The following is a 14,505-nucleotide window of genomic DNA, read 5'->3' as shown; positions in this document are numbered from 1 at the left end:
CAAGTCACATAACAAATCTCAAATGATTCAAAACATGACTGAACCACAGGAGGAGAAGAGAAGAGTAATTCATCACGTTTGACTCGTACTTTTTACGTGAAAAAATCAACATGCGCCACTTTCCACACAGGTTTCAAAATGTATAAAAATTAGTGCTGGGCCGTTAACGGCGTTAACGTGCTGCGTTAACGCGAGACTCTTATTGCGCGATAAGAAAATTATCGCCTTTAAACTACTCTCAAAGTTAGGTCTTGGAGCTGGGTCAACATAGTGAGCAAGCTATGAATTTCACTTTTATATTTTAGCGCGGATGTATACCTGGCCCAGAAGGCTCTGACCTGGTCGAATTACGCTGTGGGGGCCGGGGCGTGAACAAGTCCAAACGCGTGTGGATCACATCAAACGTCAGCTGACATGGCTGCTGCTATGAAGCCCGGGTTGCTTCAGGGCAAATTTTTTTTCAAGAAGCTTCCCAATGGAGACCTCGACAAGACTAAGGTTGTATGCACCTTGTGCAAAGCAGAATTAGTTTATTGTAGGAGTTCGTCGAGTCTGAAGTACCACCTAAATGCGAAGCATCCATTAGCTGAAGTGGAAGGTGCCGGGGCAAGCACTGATGTAGCCCCGGGGAAAAGTCGTGTTCGTCAAACTACAATGTTCGAATGCAACCGTGGCAAGCCCGTCAGCACAGCTCTATCAGCTAAGCTAACGAACCTCCTAGCTCATTGGATTGCCCTCAACTGCCGGCCTATCAGCGTGGTCGAGGATGAGGGGCTGGAGCTTCTCCTCCAGGCGGCCACAGGTGACCCATCTTATAAACTACCTGCGAGGCGAACTATTTTAAGGAGAATCAATGACCAGCACACCGCAGAGAAAGCCGCGAAAGAGGAGAAATTGGCTGGGGCGACTTGTGTAGCACTGACTGGGGATCATTGGTCATCTGTCAACAACGAAAACTACCTTGGCGTTACTGTACACCTCATCGATGCCAGCTGGGAACTTCACTCGTTCGCCCTAGGTAACGTTACGTTATGTAATTTATTGTCAGTTTTAGTTTTTTAACAGTCTAAGTGATTTACCATGGTGAAGTTAGTTTCAGGTTGAATATCCAACCATAGCATCCGACAACTGTCAGAGTTAATATCCAATCTGAAACCAACTTCACTGCGGTATGTAATTTAGCTAATTTAGCCTAACATTTACATAGCTTTAGCTAACGTTATTAACGCTTTGCTGATTGATTGCTGATTAGTTGCTGATTGTTAGTTACCTACTACTAGGCTACTAACAGCAAAACTTACTCTGATCTACTTTTTCTGTCCTACTCCTAACGTTAGGTGTGATGAAAACAGAGGAGCGTCACTTGGCAGAAGCGTGTGCCAGGCAGTTTCTCGACGTCGCTAATCAGTGGGCTATAGCTGACAAAATCACCACTATTGGAACAGACAGCGCCCCCAACATGATAGCAGCAGGAAGGATACTGCCATTCGAGCATTTGCCCTGCATTGCGCATCTTGTACAGAGGGCCATTGTAATGTCACTTCGTGACGGTGGTTTTGATGGTGTACTGGCCAAGTGCCGTAAAGTGGTTGGACATTTCAAACACAATCCGGCCAACTCAGACGAGCTGAATGCCCAGCAAGCCTCCCTTGAACAAGCCCAGGAGTCACTCGTGCAAGACGTTCCAACACGTTGGAATTCCACCCTCGCGATGATCAAGCGCTTGAGGCGCAACAGAGACGCAGTGCACGCAACGCTGTCCCAGCAGAGCCACAGACTGACCCTCCCAACAAATGCTGAATATGAGAAGTTGGCAAAGCTTGAGGAACTGCTAGAGCCATGCAGGTATGGTCTACAAAGATAGCGTGTTCATGAATTGGCATACAAGTTCTTTTAAAACTCACTTTGTATTTAAGAAATGCATGCCCTTAAATGTAATATGATTCAGAACTTAAAAAAAAGTGTAATCCAAGTTAAATGAATTAGCCATTAAGAGTGTCTGTGTGTCTGTGTGTTTGTGTGTGTGTGTAGGTACATCACTGAGCTCCTTGGTGGGGAAAAGTATGTATCCTGCTCTGTGGTTCTCCCTGCCCTGTGCCACCTTCAGCAAGCGATGAAGATCTCAGATGAGGATCCTGCCTACATTGTGCGATTCAAGGCTGCCTTCACCAAGGACCTCAACCAGCGGAGGGAGAAAACAAACTTGGAATGGCTGAAGGTATGTCAGACTGACCAGAAGATAACTGTGTTGTCTGACCAGTATAGACTTTTTAAGCCAGTAGATTAGTCAATGAATAGATGAATGAGCCCTGAAGAAATATGGAGGTTGGATTTGAAAAGTTAAATTTTCATCCTATTTTCTTTTTTTTATTTATCAAAGGTGGCTACTGCTTTGGATCCACGATTTAAGGACCTCAAGTGCCTGCCCAGAGCAGAGAGGGAGCCAGTGTGGGCAAAGCTGAGTGAGTTGGTGAGGGGAGAAGAATCTGCTCTGCAGCTGCCCAAGACGGAGAACCCTGAGCCACCCAAGAAGAAAACAGCCCTGCTACTGATGGCATCAGAGTCAGAGTCGGAAGAGGAGACACCAGTAGACAATGCTGTGGAGAGGTACAAGGTAGAGCCCAGTGCTAGCTTGGATCAGTGTCCACTGAAGTGGTGGTCAGAGCACACTGCTGTCCATGGTAAGATGGCCCACATTGCCCGGAAGTACTTGGGGACTCCTGCCACTACTGTCCCATGTGAGAGACTGTTCTCATTAGCAGGCCATATTGTACAGAAGAGGCGATCTAGTTTGTCACCAGAAAATGTGAACAAGCTGGTATGTCTGAGTGACTGGTGGAAGGAGGAGAGGTAGAGGTTGGACTGATTGACTCAAGCCATGTCACAAAGTTACTGACTGTAAACAATTCTTCATGACCTCTCATGTAGGCCTACAGTTGTTTAATTAATGTCATATTATCTCAGAAATGGGGGTTGTTCAAATTGCCTACTGGTTACCTACTGGTTAAATTGCTTGTACTGGTTAAATTGCCTACTGGTTATTTTGTGTTTAACTGAATAAACAATTCCATTAACACAAGTACATCTTACTGAACATTATTTAACATTTTCATACCAATTATCACAGTAGAACAGCTTTATCAAGCAGATTTTGATGCATTTTTGAAACAGGAGATGGGATCCTGGTCTAATGGACCAGCTGGCCTGAGAAACCTGTTCTCAAGGACTTACTTCTGGTCATTATTTAAGTTGCACACACATATTTTGAATGCCTTCATCAGAATTCAAATGAGCCATTTTAATCTAGATTAATCTAGATTAACTCCAAGATTGCAGTGAGATTAATCTAGATTAAAAAAAATAATCTATGCCCAGCACTAATATATATATATATATATATATATATATATATATATATATATATATATATATATATATATATATATATATATATATATATATATATATATATATATATATATATATATATATATATATATATATATATATATATGTGTGTGTGTGTGTGTGTGTCCAGCTAAGCTAGCGGAGGTTAGATGCCCCGAACTATGTGCTGAGACCCTATTTGTACTGTTGCTGAAGTTTGGTGCTGTTCTGAGCATTATTTGTGGCTTTTTGGTGGCGGTTTATACTTGGATCCATTTACTGCAGTGTATTGTTGTCGTGCGGTCGTTTCTGAGGTTGATAAAACTCTAAATTAGTGGTCTGCTAGCTTGATCTCTCGAGAGGGAGTCTAATACAGTTTTACGGTGTGTTAGACGATGGATTAAATTTACACCGGAATATCCCTTTAACAGACTCCTCGGCATGTGTGATTACTCCTTCAAGCCTGCGTTCATCCACAAGAGGAGCAGCACCGAGTGCGCTGCGTAAATGAAGGCCACACGCGGCTCAGAAAACATCTGCCACAGGAGCTGGAAGACGAACGACTCAGCAAAGTGGAGACACTGTGGGCGGCTATTTACTATATCAAACACCTGCGGAGTCTGCTGGACTTGAATGCGATGGACGTGTCACTCGGAGACGCGCGTAACTGCGCTGCTACAGCAGAGGACAGAGTGCAGCAGTGATGAAGACACTGCCATTAGACTGATTTATATAACTAAGATTTACTCACTTCAGCATCCATTCTCTTGAGGTCTTCTATCAGTTGTGGCTGATTTTCAATCAGGATTTTGTAGAAGATATCTTTTCCTTGAACTCCACTGGATTTCAGTGGCCCACTGATGAGCTCCCTCATCTTCTCCTCAGCAGTGGACAGAGTCTTGATCTCATCATAACTGTCTTGTTGGATGACATTTTGGTGGAGGAGCTCATCCATAATGGGTTCAACATCGCCCACTCTTGATCAGCACAGATTGATGTTTATCCACAAAGTGTTCATCTGAGGAAAGAAGGTAAATATCAGTCTACAATGACTGATTGGATTTGAAGAGAACATGGAGACACTTAATATACAGGTATCATACAAGAGGCTATCTTACTTCTACTTTCTGTATCAAAGTGTAGATGATCATCAAATATTAAAAAACGACAATTTACAAATATTTTGTAAAAGTGATTTAGCCTAATCGAAGTGTACTTACTGTTGTTTAACATGAGTCATACAACAGTGATGTAGAGCAGGGGTTGCCAAGCTTACAACTAGGACTGCATGATATTGAAAAAACAACTGACATTGCGATTTTAACTCTGCGATATATATTGCAATATTTAAAAAATACAGGAATTTTCATCAGATGACCTGAATAGCACTTTATGTTATGCTGCACTGCTGCTATCTTGTGAACAATTAACCTGCACTGATCTTACCTCTTTTTGTCATACTGAGCTGTGTCGTACCGATGTAAATGGTCAAACATATTAGTTGTATTACCTCTTATTGTGGCAACAGATGCAAAGCATTGTCGACACGGAACAAGTCTTTGGTCAATATCATCCTTTTTGTAGCCAAAATAATTCCAGATAACTGACATTGCTTTTTTTTGGCATCAAGTCTTTGTTTTCGGTGATTTTCTATTGTTCGTTGCTCATTTTTCATTTTTTGTTGTTACCAGCGACTCACTCATTGTACAGGGGCATGGTCTGCTGAATAAGAACTAATGTGTCACTAGTGTGTGTGTCAGGTACCCTTGAAATTAGATGAGTAGATGATCAAATGATATATAACGCAGCTCTACTTACAACAATACATCATGAAATGCTATAACGTCTATTATTCATAAAACAGGATATTATACACACCAGCACACACACACACACACACACACACACACACACACACACACACACACACACAACTCATACTACCTGTACACCTATCATCTGACTTAGTATCTCCACCAGCTCCTCCAGTTGAGGGTTAGGGGAAATTACAGTTTACAATGGATCTGTCTTTAAAAAGTACTATGAACTCTGCTTTTACACATGCAACAAACAAATGCCTTCTTTGATATAAAATAAAGTTGTATTCTATTCAAGTCTTCTGTAGATAATCTATTGAAGATAAAAACTTGACGGGCGGGGGGTACAAAATAAACACTACTTGAACATAAATTTTGCTCTCCTTTCCTTCTGGACAGCAAATTTTACAACGACTCTCTGATTTAAGTCTGTCATCTCACATACAAGTCTCTTTTCCATGGACAGCATGGCCAATGCATTCAGCCTCTCCTGTTTAATGGTGTTTCTGAGAAAAGTTTTTACTCTTTTCAAGGTCGAGACGCACCTCTCAGCTTCCGCTGTGGTGATGATGATCTTTAAAAGAGTGATAGTTTCTGAAAAGTCCTCTTCTAGATTGTTCTACATAAACATATGGAATAGGTTCATAGCCCTAAAGCAGGCTCTGAACTCTTCCTTGCTGTATATGAGACCAAGTTCTGTCTTCAGCTCGCTTCCATTCAGCATTGGCCTTGCATAGCATATGCCTTCAAGGTGCTGCGCAGTGCATCTTCAGGAAATGACCTGTGATGTTCCTCAAACCTGTCCCCCTGCAACAAGGTGAAACAGACAAGGTGGTCTGTGAAGGAGAAGCGCTCCCTGGTGTGTCCCAGAATGGTATTGCAGACCTACAGAGAGAAGAATAAAAAAAAAAGGGAGAGAAAAAATAAATATGGAATTAAAGTAATTTAACTGCCACTGCCACCTTCTGTTAGTGCTGCATGATTTTGGAAAATAATCTTATTGCTATTATTTTGACTTATACTGCAACTGTAGGGCCCTATGATTTCCGTGATCACGGAATCACGGACGGAATTGCGGAATTGGACGATTAAAACGGAATCTATTGTTAAACGCAGAATATCGTGGAATTTTTTTTACAAAGAAGCAGACCTGAGAAATCATAATTAAAGGTGTAATGCGTGAGAGTTAGCCACCTGTCCGATTCATATTATCGGCATATAATACCAGAGTGACTGCTAACTGCTGCTAACAGTAGCTGCTGTTAGCTAGTTGCCCCGTTAGCCACAACCCTCTTAGCTGACTCTGCCTGGGCTGGGAGTTCAGAGGACAGGGGGAGGGTTGCTGTTTTCACTGCTAGCTGGTTAGTATGCTAACTTGACATAACGTCACGAGTATAATTTCACATTTTGTTGGTCATCTTTGCTCATTTTTGAATATTTACAATATTTACAATTTTGGTATGCAAACATTTACTGGATCTGCCTGAGAGCTGACCATGTTTTTATTCAATGAAACCCAAATGAAACCCACAAAAACACAAAATATACTACTGTATGAAGACATGATGAAGTCAGATGTTTTTGATGCGCTTTAGTGTACTCTACGGTACAGTATTGAGGAATGTGTTTGTCACCTCAATAAATTTAAGGTAATTTCTATAGGTATATTTGTGTACATTTTAGTCATTTACATTAAAGAAACACTGTTTTGGTAGTAAAATAAGAGTAAAAGGAAAAAAAACAAACTGGATTCTCAAAAATTTGAATGGAAAAAACGGAATTCCCAAAAATCAAAACGGAAAAAACGGAATTTGGGAAAAATTAAAATGGAATTTGGGAAAAAATAAAACAGATTTTATAGGGCCCTACAACTGTGATACAATTTGAAATATTAGAAGTACTACTAATTTTTGCATATTTTTTTATTAAAAAACAAAACAAAAAGAAATTTGTGGTGATTTGTACCAAAGCCTAGAATAGCTGGAATATTTCTGCAACATGACAATTATATATTTATAATTGTATTTCAAAACACATTTCTCCTTTAACAGATATTACAACCTCTGATGAAACATGGACTATGACAGATTTCTATAACATAAACTCACCTCTTCTGCAATCCTTTGACAATCCTCTGAACTAAGTACCAAGGCTCCTGCCTCTCTGATGGTATTAGGGTCAAAGTCACCTGAGTCTTGTATGTTCTCAAAACAGTGAATGAGATCCTCCCTGTGCTCAAACACAGTGTTGATGGCTCGGCTGTGAAAGTTCTATCTGATGTTGCTGGATGTTGGCAGTCTACAGGCCACCATTTTATCAACAACATGCTTGGGTGATCTTGACAAAAAGCTGGCAAATCCACCTAGGTCAGAAAAAAAATTCTCATCTTGGAAATGTGAGAGGTGGCCTGTTGCATGATCAGGTTGACCTGATGTGCATAGCAGTGGATATAGTGGGCATTTGGGTACACATCGTTTATCTTCCTCTGAACATCTGCAGTGGTACCCCCTCATCACACTGGCTCCATCATACGCCTGGCAGATGAGCTTACTTTTCTGATCCTCAGGAACAATGGCAGCAAGACGCTCTCTTAATGCAGTAGCAATGGACTCGGCTGTAGATTACTGCAGAGGAATGAACTCAAAAAATCTTTCCTGCACGCTGTGTTTGTCATCAGTGTAGCGTAGACAAGCACAGGTTGGGACAGCGTGGCAATATCTGTTGTCTCATCTGCCTGGATTGATAAAAAATCACTGTCTTGAGCTTCTCTGATTATTTGTTCCCTTGCTACAGACAACATACAGTCCAGGAGCTCATTTTGTACAGTTTTTGAAGTACCCTTAAAAATAGTGGGACTGTCAAGGTGTTCTTTCAAAGCTCCATCCAGAGAGGCAACAAAATCCACCAACCCACGAAATATTCCAGTGTTAACAGAGCTCTCACTCTCATCATGGCCGCTTAAAGCCAACTCAAAGGCCCCACAAAATTTCACACAGTCACAGTATTATTATGGACAGTATGTGATGATTTTTTGTCACCTCTTCGTTGTGCCTTCTAATGCCAACTCTATAATCCTCGTCTAACTGTTCAGCGATGCTAACTCTGCAAAAAAACCTTAGCTTCAAGCTGGTGTCAAGATGACTACGGCTACTTTCGTGCCGTTTGCATTTTTGAGATAAATGTTTCAGGTCTCCGACGCCTGCTGTTGTCCACAAAACTTCAGTGCCAACACTTTGAAAAAGCAAGCAGGGAAAGCAATAAAAAGCATGCTGCTGGATTTTTAAGTCCGGTTGGTCTGGCCCAAGCTCCTTTATCCGCTTTTTTTCCTCAAGTGAACACCTTGTGAAAGGGTTCTTTTGTAGGAAAATTACCAAATTTTCTTTCGCTGCCATTGTCTCCTGAAAATATATCCAAGACAAATTTCTCCCTGGGGAGACTAAATAAAATGACTTTGACTTCCTCCTCATGCAGGACCACCTCCAGTAGCTGGGGGATGGTGCGAGCACATGGCACTGGAGCTATCAGGGACCCATTAATATACTCGGTCATGGTGTGCACTGCAAAATCACGTCTATGCCAATTCGACATCCAACATCCTCAGAACACAACGGACACAACAACAACAATCAGAACATGTACAAGAAGCATCAAACCGAAACACACGACAACAACAACAGTCTCATCAACACTTGAGAATTTGCTCCCATGTGTCTTTGCACCAACAGCGCTCACTGTTGGCAAATAGTACTCCCCGGTCACTACAATATTTATACAAAAAAACATTAAACAAATAAAACCAATATGGAATGGGAATGCTGAAAAATCATTAGCCAGACACATTTTCTGAGTGAATAGATGTCATAATTATTTTCTAGGTAATTTATGTTTACTGTGTCATACTTTTTCCTGCGATTTTGATGTGGGCGGCACCCTAGCACCCCCCATTAACAAGCCGCCACTGGTGAGATGACTAATACCTGTGCACCTACCTTCTGCCATTTTATTAACATCAGTCACTGCTGCTGAGGATCAAGCAGCTGCAAAGAATTTAAGACATCAGAACAATGTGTACTGCTCTTTAACTTTTTGCATAGCTCTCTTATCTTATATTGTACATATAGTAAGGAAAACATTGTCTTGCTTTAACAATCAGAGCACAAAGAAAGCAAGATACAAGTTATTAATTAAAACAGGAACACTCCACACATTGTCAGAAACATTTTATAAAGCCACCAGGAAAAAATAGTACATGGCACATAATAGGGCTGGGCGATATGGCCTAAAAATGGAATCTTGATATAATTAAAAGCATTGCTTTTATGTTAATGCTTTTATTTTAAACACATTTGCCCTGCCATTGTAAAAAGTGCACCTTCGAACTCACTTGAAAAAATAAATAAAAGTGCATCCTTTCGAAAAGAATGTCTCTTTTTGATAAAATGCTTTTGTTAACATAAATTTAACATGTCAGATTGCTTGCTATTATAAAACAGATCAGTTTCCATTTTGGTATTGATAAAGTGTGAATATAACTTTCATTCAATACTGCAAAAGGTTCTTTTTGTTTACAAAAAGTATTTTTGTCCTTGAAGATATGTAAATAAAATCAAACATTTGCATAGTAAAGATCACATGTTGGTAGATGTACAGGACATTAAGTGTGTGCTTGCTGTCTATTTAACATGTTATTGACCAGGAAGACGAGCCTGTCTGCTTCCTCTGGCTTGAGGCCCCGTTTAGTTAGTGCTTCGTAGCACAAACATGGGGTCGAACGTTTTCAGCATGCGGATGAACCTCTGGCTTTTCCACTGTATATACGGGCACCAAGTCTTTAGTGATATGCAACGCGGCTGCATCCGTAAAAGCTGTCCACCGGGACCCTTTGTTGTCGGGACACAGTGATTAAATGATTCCTCTGATGTTGGTCGCTTTTAGCGGGTGTTTGTGGCCTGCCGCGGTCGGTACATCTCGTATTGAACAAGTGTCCCACTGTGATGCAGGCATCTGTCTGAGATGATTAAATACATGTATCGGTCCGCTGCCTTTAGTGGCAACAGCCTTTAAACAAGTTTTGCAGCGGACGTTGTATGTGGTATGACCGCCACAAAACCAAACTACTAACGAGACAGTTCCTTTTTAGGAACAAACTCTTTGCTTGCTGCCGATGTGTTTATTTTTCTGTGGAAAGTCAATGCGGGGGAGGGCGGAGCACACTATGAACTACAGGAGCCCATGGGGAGCAGCGGAGGAGCAAGTTAAAGAGAAAATCGATTTTATTTTTTTAAAATCGTCCTAAACCACAAACTCAAATAAATCGATTTTAGCAGCCCTAGCACATAATGATGCAAATCTCTGATCCACCATAAAGCTGAAAAAAGCAGTTGTTGAAGTCGAAACTATCATCTTTAACTAATTTACCCTGACCTAAAGAACAAGTTACTTAAGTCAAATCAGTCAGATAGGGACACTTGATTAAAAAAGGGCTGCATGTGATTATTATTTTCATTGTAGATTGATCAACTAGATATTCATTGATCAACTGATTACTCGTTCAGTCAGAAATGTGTCAGAAAACTGTGAAAATAGGCTAGCTTCTTTTTTTTTTTTTTTTGCCAATTAGCAAAAGCATTTAAATTCATGTGATATGAAAAAAAGCAGCAAATCCACACAGTTGAGAAGCTTAAACAAAACAAATTTTGGCACTTCTGCTGATTAAGAACATAAAGATTAAAAAAAACAAGTTTCCCTGAAGGAGTGCATCAACCAGAGTTTACTTCTAAATGTTCTCTAAAAAGTAAACGTACAGAAGAAGTAATGAAAAGTAAATTTCTCACATACAGAGTCTCCTGGAAACTTCTCATCAATGCTAGGCTAATTAAGATTAAGATGGCCGTTATCGCTCTCTCAATTTTCAATTCGATTCAAAGGGACTTTATAGACATTAAAGTTTGAAAAATAACAATATTGCCAAAGCATTTAGTCCAAACATTTGGACATAAACAACACAAACACTAACACAACATCAAGATTGATTTACATTAATTATACAGTATATACAGTGTGTGTGTGTGCGCGCGCACGCGCGCGTGTGTAGGTCACTCTCTCTCTATTCACGTTAATTATCGTCTTCCTAAATAACAATTATAACTCAACCGTCGTGTTAAACCACTTTAGAAAACTAGCTAACCGTTAACCGTTGGAATACGAACGTTAGTGTTAGCTAACTCTAAAATGTGCCTTTAGTGTCAGACTGCCGTGAGGGAAGTAGAGCTCTGAAAGTAAAAGTAATAACAATCAGGCTATAGTTATGACTTATTACCTTATAATAGCTTCAGTAGTTAGAGCTGAAGTCCGTCCACTTTTGTTAAACTGAAGAAAACCGTTCCACGTTTTATAAAAAACAGTTTAACCATGAAGCAGCTCTGCTCTCCGGTGTATACGACAAGTCTTCAAGCTGGACTGGAACTGAAACTCACCTGGTCTCTCTCTTCTTCCGTCTGGTCTCAGTCAGGTCACCTCCCTCTTTACTACAGAAACCAGCGCCCATTTTACTGCACAACCTCTGCACAGTGTATATACACAGTAAGATAAAGGTGCATATGCACCGTAACACAGTACAGTAATACATTTAGTCATTATCTAATCTTTGACTGTGTAAAAGTGGCCGATGGTAACCACTAGACAGTGGTGGACTCAGGATATCTGAGGGCGAAAACATAAAAAGGGCACCAGACAGTTATACATTTACACTGAAACAGTCACAAACCCTGTGAAGATGAAATAATGTTATTACGTAAGGGATAATGTATAGAACGGCAGTCATTATCGGGAGAATAAGTCCTGACAGGACGAACTGATCCATCCTAAGGGGACTTATTTTCCCGATAATGACTGCCGTTCTATACATTATCCCGCTTATTACACGGCTACTTGCCAACACGAAAAAAAAATTCACACAGTGTGTATTTTTACAATTTATTTGTTACCGTTCATAGTGTTTTTCAGTAGAGAAGTATAGTTCGCCAAACCGCCGTCGTTTCGCTTCTCCCTCTTCGCTGCTTTCCTCTTTTTCTTTTCTTGACCTTTTACAACAACTTAGCCTTTTGCCAAGACTCAAAATCACCGTATTTACCAAAAATATTAAAGTTCATGTTAAACTCATCCATACTAGTGGCCTAGGAGTAGTTTTTTCCATATGAAGTACTACAGATCAGCTAACGTCGCTTAGCGACCGAACACGCTGGGGTGATAAGTGACCGGACTACTTGCGGAGCAAAGATTTTAGAGCGCGGAGTGCTACGAAATACGTGAATCAGAGGCAAAAAGGCCACTTTCCTTGACAACGGTCAAATATGCTTAGCAGCGGTCAATTATACGAAAATAACTGACCGCCAAACGTTGGGAAGCCCCATTCAAGTGAATGGAGCATTCTACCCAACTCTCCATTCTACAGCATTAAGAAGAGCCGTGTAATAAATGATTATAACTACTCCACCACTGTGATAAAATACATGGGGAAGTATATTTGACTTGCAGGACATATGGAACCCTTTCACATTTTGTCCAGTGGAGGAACACACAGAAGGTACTTTATCATGTTTTTCTAATGGAAGGGCATTTAAGTAGGAACTTGATGATTATTTGTCCATTGAAAAGCACCTCAAGGGCACTATATTATGTTTTTTTCCACTGGAAGGACTTCCTAAAGAGGATTTTATCTTGTTTTCTCAACTGGAAAGACACCCAAGAGGTAACTTTATAATTTTTTGTCCACTGGAAAAGCAGCATTGTCCTGTATTATAGACTACTTATATTATGCTACAGATGGATGTAGAAATTAATATGTATGAATAATGTGGTATTTAAGATAAGATTGTAAATTAAAAAAAAAAAAATCTAGGTAAATTCCATATTCATAAAATAAAATGGGCAGAATTCAAGCTGCATCTGATGAAGCAGAAGAAGAAGACGTAACCACAACAAACCAAACACAGATAGATGACCTGACTATGTAGACTTTAAACTTGCTTGTCAATTAAGGAAAACCGTCCATCGTTTTATTTAAACAATTTAACCGTGAAGCAGCTCTCTGCTCTCCGGTGTAAACGACAAGTCTTCAAGCTGGACTGGAAATAAAACTCACCTGGTGTCTCTCTCCCTCCTTCCATCTGTATGTTGGTGTCTGTTTCAGTAACTGAAGATTTTAAAACAGAGGAGGTTTAAAAAACAGACGCATCTTCAGCTTCTTCAGCACCCTGAAGAAGATGAACTCGTTCCTTCAGTCTGATGTGTTGTGAACAAGTCTGCACTGACATGTTTTATACTTGACTTGGCATGAAACATACTGAAATTATTTTCAAATTATTTTTAATGTGTATATTACATAATTTCAGTATGTATTTGTCTGCATTTGTTTCCCAGTTTATTACTCTTCAGTTATGCTGAGTTAAATATTGTTTTCAGTCCTCAAACATCCTGAAGTCCAATATCAAAATAAAATGTAGTGTTTCATTATGATTCATTATGACAAATCTGTACATTTGCTACTTTTGTTGGGTGACTTCTGGTTTGGAGGAAATACTGTTTCATTTTAAGTGCGATTAAATAAAATTTTAGTCACCAACTGACAAATCCTAAAAAAGCCCCATCAGTTAAAAAATATATTATATATATAAATTTTTTATAACATTTGAAATACTTGGATTTAAGGACTTTACAATCATACAAATTCAGGTAGTTTGTTACTTATAACAAGTCCAGGAAAGACTAATCTATTAATCATCCTACAATATAATGACTGGTCCAGCTCGATATCATTGAATCAGTAAGGACATGAACCCTTCTGAACACAAATAAATGTTAAAGTCCGTGTAAACCAAAATCAGCCATTTTCTTCTAAACACATTAAACGGGTCATAAATGTGTTTACTTAAAACATGTAATAGCCATTCGGCCATGTAGAATTTAATTTTGGAGCTAGGCTCACAAACAGTTTTCAGGTCAATGATACATGTTTCTTTGGTGTGACAAACTCATAACACAATTTTTTTGCCGCTTTACACGGACTTTAAAGTCAACACGCACATTTTAAAAACCTGGAGAGAAAGTCAAGCGCATGTGATTTCTACATTTGATTATTACACTTGCTTCATATTGTCAGAGGCAGTTTTACAGACTGTGACAAAAATGTGAGACATGAATTGGCAGAAGAAAAATTATTTACTAACAAAGAGAGAAGGAAAAGGAATCTTTCAGTCACAGCAAACTATAAACAAAAAATAATAGGGACCCCTAGTGCTCA

General features: G+C 39.7%; 2 protein-coding genes across 2 annotated transcripts in view; one reads left to right on the top strand and one right to left on the bottom strand.

Moving 5' to 3' along the window:
* Positions 1–14,505, bottom strand: part of LOC115568091 (uncharacterized) — a 276,579-nt gene that overhangs the window by 231,229 nt on the left and 30,845 nt on the right. The window lies entirely within an intron of this gene.
* On the top strand, positions 198–3,166 carry LOC115568097 (zinc finger BED domain-containing protein 1-like). The gene is made up of 4 exons (XM_030395176.1): positions 198–1,018; positions 1,338–1,845; positions 2,032–2,218; positions 2,381–3,166. Exons 1-4 carry the CDS (start codon positions 415–417, stop codon positions 2,852–2,854), a joined length of 1,773 nt encoding a protein of 590 aa, XP_030251036.1. The 5' UTR covers positions 198–414; the 3' UTR covers positions 2,855–3,166.

The sequence above is a fragment of the Sparus aurata genome, chromosome 17, assembly GCF_900880675.1.
Source record: "Sparus aurata chromosome 17, fSpaAur1.1, whole genome shotgun sequence".
Lineage (NCBI taxonomy): Eukaryota > Metazoa > Chordata > Actinopteri > Spariformes > Sparidae > Sparus > Sparus aurata.
The sequence above is the reverse complement of the archived record's forward strand: the minus strand, read 5'-3'. Positions and strand labels throughout refer to the sequence as shown.

Excerpts from the sequence above, each read along its gene's own strand:
- LOC115568097 (XM_030395176.1), top strand. The coding sequence starts at position 415 with ATGGCTGCTGCTATGAAGCCCGGGTTGCTTCAGGGCAAATTTTTTTTC. Across the intron at positions 1,846-2,031 it reads GAACTGCTAGAGCCATGCAG|GTACATCACTGAGCTCCTTG; the intron begins GTATGGTCTACA and ends GTGTGTGTGTAG. Across the intron at positions 2,219-2,380 it reads CAAACTTGGAATGGCTGAAG|GTGGCTACTGCTTTGGATCC; the intron begins GTATGTCAGACT and ends TATTTATCAAAG.